Source organism: Moschus berezovskii, chromosome 6 (genome assembly GCF_049115385.1).
Source record: "Moschus berezovskii isolate FMDL1 chromosome 6, NW_MosBer_1.0, whole genome shotgun sequence".
NCBI classification, from domain to species: domain Eukaryota; kingdom Metazoa; phylum Chordata; class Mammalia; order Artiodactyla; family Moschidae; genus Moschus; species Moschus berezovskii.
In genome coordinates, this window is record NC_142465.1 from 123,546,424 (window position 1) to 123,552,932 (window position 6,509).

At 68.2% G+C, this 6,509-nt stretch overlaps 1 protein-coding gene across 7 annotated transcripts in view; it reads left to right on the forward strand.

The window, feature by feature from the left end:
• Positions 1-6,066, forward strand: part of PPP6R2 (protein phosphatase 6 regulatory subunit 2) — a 61,487-nt gene extending 55,421 nt beyond the window's left edge. For 4 of the 7 annotated variants that reach the window (XM_088837594.1, XM_088837595.1, XM_055396708.2 and 1 more), the window contains 12 exons: positions 459-574; positions 1,532-1,617; positions 1,752-1,832; positions 2,055-2,152; positions 2,416-2,473; positions 2,551-2,666; positions 2,748-2,899; positions 3,179-3,350; positions 3,438-3,526; positions 3,947-4,094; positions 5,375-5,590; positions 5,675-6,066. In XM_088837594.1, the coding sequence (XP_088693720.1) occupies positions 459-574; positions 1,532-1,617; positions 1,752-1,832; positions 2,055-2,152; positions 2,416-2,473; positions 2,551-2,666; positions 2,748-2,899; positions 3,179-3,350; positions 3,438-3,526; positions 3,947-4,094; positions 5,375-5,590; positions 5,675-5,771 (1,429 nt within the window). In that variant the 3' untranslated portion in view covers positions 5,772-6,066. Of the gene's footprint in view, positions 1-458; positions 575-1,531; positions 1,618-1,751; positions 1,833-2,054; positions 2,153-2,415; positions 2,474-2,550; positions 2,667-2,747; positions 2,900-3,178; positions 3,351-3,437; positions 3,527-3,946; positions 4,095-5,374; positions 5,591-5,670 lie in introns of all 7 variants that reach the window. The other 3 variants (XM_055396710.2, XM_088837596.1, XM_055396709.2) reach the window with 3 other exon arrangements.
• Positions 6,067-6,509: the final 443 nt, after the last annotated feature.

A 6,509-nucleotide genomic window follows, 5' to 3' on the forward strand; every position in this document is an offset into this window, starting at 1 on the left:
TCTGGCTGTCACTGGACTGAGCAGAGAGAGCGCGGTGGAAAGCAGGTGCCGTCCCCACCGGGACTTGAGAGCTGCCGCCTTTCTGAGTGCGGAAAGCCTGTGTCTTCCCGTCCTCTGCTGTCGGGCTGCCTGGGGGGCAGATAAGAGGTTGAGGAAGAGCTGTGCGTTCGGGGCCATGTGGGCTTGCTGGTGGCCGCCAGCCAGGGCGGGGACAGCCGCCCCTGCTGGGTTCCCCGTTGGCCCTCAGTCTCCCCGGGTTCCGGGATGCCCTCGGGCAGCACTCGTGGCCCCGACCCGATGCTGGTGTGTCAGGCCTCCGTCCATGTGGGGTTGAGAGTCGGGGGCGATGGTGCCAAGCACATGCTGCTCAACGAACTCCACGGGGAAGAGGCCTGTGGGAGGCAGCGGGCGAGGCTGGGCAGTGCGGGGCCCCGCCAACCTGATGATCCCTCTCCTAGGGCGGCGGGCGGCATGAGGCGCGGGAACATGGGCCACCTCACCCGGATCGCCAACGTGGTGGTGCAGAACCTCGAGGGGGGTCCCCTGCAGAGCCAGGTCAGCGAGGTCTTCCGAGGTGAGCGCCTCCAGGCCCGGGCGTCGCTGCCTGCGGTGCCCCCTGCAGTGCAGCCTTCAGCGGGTGGGACTGGCCCTGCTGCTGGACAGTCAGCTCGCCTCCCAGGGGGTGACATGCCTGGTGGGCCTGGGCCTGAGTCAGTTCCCTGCCAAGCCCTGCACCCAGGCCTGTGCTGTTCGTAACAGCAGCCCAGAGCCCTGTGGGGCCCCCTCCCATCGTGGTCTGCTGCCTCTCCATCTGGGGCTGCCGCGTGCCTCTTGCGTGTCCCGGATGCCACTCTGCAGCTCCCAGCACCACGTCCTGGGCTGAGCTGGGAGGGCCTAAGGGGGTTCAGATGGGAGAAGGCAGACCGTCTGGTCTCTCAGAGAGGAGAACAGCACCTCCCAAGCAGTGGGTTCCAGTGGGGGCATCAGCCCAGAGGGCAGGATTCTGAGGGCACTGAGGGGCTGTGGCGCAGAGGCTGAGGACAGGGCTGGCCCGGGGCAAGGGGGCACTGGGGAACGCCGAACAGGGACGCACACCATTTGGGAGCCCTGGCTGGCTGTGCGTGCCGCTGGGTGGGCTGGTCCACGTGCCGTCTGAGGGCCCTGAGCCCGCCGGGCCGTGGGAAGCTGCCTTGCCGATATCTAGCTGGTCGTGTGCGTGAGTATGGCCTTGGCATGCCCCCTGCCGTGCCCTCGCCAGGTCGCCTCCACGGTGGTCTCCGCTGAGGCCCCCACAGCCCAGGGACAGCTGTGAGCTGAGCAGCTGGGGGGCCTCCGATACAAGCGAGGCGCTCAGTCCCTGGTGGGCTGGGTCAGTGCCTCTCATTGGAGGCACGTGCCCCCGACGGCCCTGTGTTGGGGGTGGGCGTCGGGGCCGGCGCTCCCCGGGAACACGGGCCTGTGAGGCCAGGATGGGCATGTGCTGCTGCGGGGTTCCAGAGGCCCAGGGACTCAGTGTGTGGCCTTCCCACAGGGCTCCCGGCGGACTGCCGTGGGCGCTGGGAGAGCTTCGTGGAGGAGACGCTGTCGGAGGCCAACCGCAGGAACGCGGTGGACCTGGTGAGCAGGCTCAGCCTCCAGGCAGAGCTGTGTGGGCCCCGTGGCGCCGCCTGGCCTGGGCTCACGGGGCTGCCTTGCAGAGGGCTGGGGTTGGCGGGGTGCCCGCTCATGCCTGCCCGCCCTGGCCATTGCAGGTGAGCACACACCACCTTCACCCCTCGAGTGAGGATGAGGACATGGAGGGCGTTTTCCCCAATGAGCTGTCCCTGCAGCAGGTGCGTGTGGCCAGGCCTCCTGTCCCCACAGCGCCATGCCCTGCGTGTCATCACAGCTGCAGGCGGGGCCAGGGGAGGCCCCCGGGCACTCTGCGTCCATGAGACCCTTGGGGATGTGGTTGGCTGTGTGGACGTGGCTGCCTTGCACGCCCACCCGAGGGGGCAGGAGCTGGGAGAAGCCGCTGAGGGTGTCTCCTGAGAGCAGCCGGCCTTGTCGTCCAGGCGTTCTCTGAGTACCAGGTCCAGCAGATGACGGCCACCTTCGTGGACCAGTTTGGCTTCAGTGACGAGGAGTTTGCTGAGCAGGACGACAGTGTCAAGTGAGCTAGCGGCCTGTGCCTGCCGCGTCCTCGGTGCCTGTGGGCGGGAGCCAGGGGCCGCTTGGCCTGGCCAGGTCCCCGGGCTGCAGTCAGCGCTGCTCAGGCTGTCGCACCGTCTCCTCAGCTGGATGCCACGTGTGACCCCAGGGTCTGGAGGTGCCCTCAGGGGAGGGCGGTCGGGCAAGTGGGCCCTGGCTGTGAGCCTGCAGCGTGTGCCCCCGCCCCTTCTGGTGGACGTGACAGTGTCCCTGCTGTCCCCGCAGCGCCCCGTTTGACAGGATCGCGGAGATCAGCTTCAGCGTCGATGCCGATGAGGACAGCGTGAGTCCACGGGGCTCTCGGGGGCGGCCAGGCTTTGCGGGCGCGAGGCCACGGGGCCCACCTGCACTCTCCTGCAGCCTGGCGCTGCGCTCTTTGAGGCCTGCTGCAGCGACCACATCCAGCCCTTCGACGAGGACGACGATCTCTGGGAGGAGGAGGAGACACACCGTGCGGCCCGCGTGACCAGAGCCAGGTGGGCCCCCGAACATGCCGGCCCTGCCCCGCCTTGGCCCCACCCCAGCACGGGGAGGGCTGCTGACTCCTCTTCCCCCAGGTTCGGGGCCCCCCACGCCTCAGAGCGCTGCCCGAAGGACGGCCCAGAGCGCCGAGGCCAGGGTGCCAGCGAGGGTGCGGACGCAGCTCAGGCAGGCTCGCCGCAGGCCGCCAGCTGGCAGGAAGGCCCCCGCGTTGAGGGCGGCTCAGAAGGTAGGTGATGGGGCTGCAGGGGCTTGGTGGAGACGTGGAGACAGAGGGCCTGGTCCCTCACCCCTGCAACAGATGCCTTCAGACCCTGACAGTCTCTGGGTGGAGCCCGGAGCCACCCTCCGGCCACACCGTCCTGGGTGGGGTGCGTGTCCTCGGGACTCACTGGGGGAGGCGCACCCACCCCCCTGCTGTGGGGCCTCCACTGTCAGTCATGTCTGGACCCCAGGGCAGGGTCAGTCTGCCTGCTGGACGAGGGACGTGGACATCTGTCTCCCCCAGCAGGCTCCCCATGGGCTATGTTTGATGGCCCAGTGACTCCCATGGCCACCAGCCCTGCCACAGCAGTGGCGCTGGACGTGGGTTCCAGTGTGTGGGCAGCCAGCTCCCCCAGCACCTCTGCTCCGGAGGAGAAAGGCTGGGCCAAGTTCACCGACTTCCAGCCTTTCTGTTGGTGAGGCGGGCGCTGGGGGGAGCAGGGGTGCCTGGCTGCCTGAAACCAGGTCTCCTGGCTCGGGCTGAGTGTCGGCCTCATCCACAGCTCTGAGTCAGGGCCGAGGTGCAGCTCCCCGGTGGACAGTGGCCACGGCGACGCCCAGGCTGGCCTGAACCAGGGCCCAGAGAAAGCCCGTGAGTGGGGGCCACCTCCGGGCAGAGGAGTGAGGTGGGGCAGCCAGGACCCCCTGGTGATGGCGGGCTTGGACCCGGGGAGGGCCCACCTCCAGGCAAGGCCCCCGGACTGGCCCGCCTCCTCCCAGGAGCAGATGGCGGGGCGCACCGTGCCACCCTGTGCTCGTCCTGGGGCCTGTGCAGGGCTTGGCCCTGAGCCCCATCAGACAGACTTGAAGCCACCAGGCTGAGTGGTGGCCTTGCCTGTGGGGATGACAGTTCTCTGCAGTTCTGTGAACTCACAGACACACACGTGTGCACGTCACACGGCACAGTAGTGGGTGTGGGGGACAGGTGTGTCCCTGGGTTGTGGGCTGAAGCTCCTGCACGCTCCACACCGGCGCTCTGTCCTCACCTGGCATCGCTGGCCCTGTCTTGCAGTTGGTGCCTGGAGCACGTGTGTCCCCAGGAAGGCACCTCTGGTGGCCGCCAGCAGCCGTGAGGATGAGCAGAAGGTGGCTGCCGCCTCAGAGGCTGTTGGTGTGGGTCCCAGCCAGAAGGCCTCCCCACTGTCCGTGTCGGGCCCCAGGTGAGCGGTGGGGCGGGCGGCAAGGGGCTCCCGGGGGCGCGCGGAGGCCTGGACCTGTGCTCCCTCTCGTCCTGATGGCCCTGTGACATCTCAGAGGCCAGCTGTGGACAGGAGGGAGCCCCTTCCTCTAAGGGGACGCCACGGGCGGTCACCGAGCTAGTGAGGCCCAGCCCACCCCAGGCCTCGCGGGAGGGGTGGCCAGGCTTCGGGGGGGCGGCAGGGGCCCTGGTGCTGCTGCCGCTCTGGGGTGGGCGCCCAGTCCAGAGTCACACCCATCGCGGGTGCCACACACACACACACAGACACACACATCTGTCTCGCTGGACTGGTAGGACGAGGGTGTCTGGGGCTTCGCTTGGGCCCAGGCCCTGACAGGGGCGCTCCCCCGGCAAGCTCAGCCCTGCAGCCACTCTGTGCTCAGGGCGGGCCCGCGGCCTGTGGGACCCACTGTGGATGGAGGCTCCAGGCTGGGCAGGCGGCGAGAGCCGTGTGCAGAGACAGGACGTGGGCGGCAGGGCTCTGGGCCGGGGGAGCAGCAGAGCTGAGTTCGTGTGAGGGGTGCCGGGCAGGTGGGGAGGACAGGGCTGATCCTGGCTCCCCCGCCACCTCGGAGCCACCCTCTGTTCTGGGCTCAGCCTGTCCGTTGGGGCCTAGCTCCTGCCAGCGTGGTGCTGAGCTCACAGCCGTGGGCACAGCCGGGAGGGAGCAGGCACTCCTATCAGGAGGGGCTGGTTCTCGCCAAGCCGCCCGGGGAGATCCGTGGCTCAGCTTCTTCCCTTCCTGACCGCCCCCTCCCCACTGCTGTCCCCCCAGAAACCCGCTCAGCAATGTTCTGAAAGCAAGTCCTTTGGTTTGGGGGGTACACTTTGGGCCATTGTGGGTAACGAGCCAGGCTTGTCTGCAGGCTCCCCCGGTGCTCACTGCCTTCCCGGAGTCCTCGCGAGGCAGCGGGTAACGCCGTGCAGTGGACGCGAGTGTGGCTGCTGGGCGCTCCTGGGCCCCAGGCCGCTCTCCTGCAGTCCCCCTCCAGGGGTGGGTGGGCGCGCCCTGGGCAGACGTGGCCTGTGGCTGTCAAGGGAATGGCCATGGGCCACATGGTCCACAGAGGGGCATGGGCTGTGGGGGCGCCCGAGGGGTGTTCTGGAGCAGGCAGGGGCCTCCTGGGGTGCAGGGACAGGCAGCCCTGGGTGAGTGCTCCTGTGCGGGGGGGTCTCTGGAGTCTTTTGAACTTGGGGCGGCAGAGCGGGGGCCTGGGTAACCGGAGCTCGTCTGCCGCGCAGGACTGGCTGTGCCCCTAGCTCGCCGCCCGGCGCGGCGCCCCTGGACCCTGCTGAGGCGCCTGCTGCCCCCGCTGCGACGGGCCCCACGCCCCGGGCCGTCTCCCCCGTGCTGGCCGTGGCCATCCCCCCAGGGCCCATGGTGGCCGTCACCACTGCAGCCCCAGCCAGCCCAGCCGTTTCTATGGCTGCTGCCCTGGGGACAGGGACAAGAGACAGGTGAGCTGGTCAGGCCGGGAGAGGGCTGGGGGAACCCGGAGGGGGGACCGCGGCCCTGAGCGATGCCCCCCACCCTGCAGACAGGCTGACGGGCCGCCGCCCTCAGGAGCCGCCCTCAATGGCCCCGTGTGACGCTGCTGCTGCGCAGTCTTGGCGCCCAGCCCGGAAAACTACCTGCTGACGCAGTTTGTCTTTTTTAATTTAATTTAATTTAATTTTAAAATAAATGCTGCATTGGTGAAGCTGGCAGTTGGAACCAGCCAGACAGCCCCGCCTGCATTTCTCCTGCCTGACCCTGACCGAGCGGGCCACGGGGGTCCAGCCCCGCACACAGCAATAAGGCCTCAGCCGTGGTTCTGCCTGCGGGAGCCCAGGGCCATGACCCCAGAGGCCCGAGGTCCAGGCCGGACTCCACAGACTCCCTGCCTGTTTTTTTACCAGTTTTTTCTTAACAGAAGCGGGAAGAGCCACGTGTTTGCACTTTTTATCTGGCGCAGGAGAGGGTCTCCGAGGCTTTGGGGTCAGATGCGGGGCTGGAGTGGGGCTAACCAGACGGGGTCCTAGCTGCCCAGAGCTCCTGGGTGCGGGCCGTGCCAGGCTGCAAACGACTGCCTTAAAACACAAGCCCCCTGCGGCCTGGCAGGGCGTCCTGGGCCTCCTGCAGTGCGTGCTGGGGCGTTGGCCATGGGCAGGGTGTGGTGGGCCCAGCAGTGCTGGGGGGAGCTGTCCGGGGGTTCTACAGGGTCAGCGCACGTGGCCTTCTGACTATCTGATGGCACCCAGGCCCTCGACTCCAATAAAGGTTGTTACTCTCACCTACAGAACTGTGTGTCTTGCATGTTGCGGCTGTCCCCAGGCCGGGAGCACCCCTCCCATGGTGGGTGCTGCTACCGCTGGGCCCTCCAGCGGCCCCACTGAC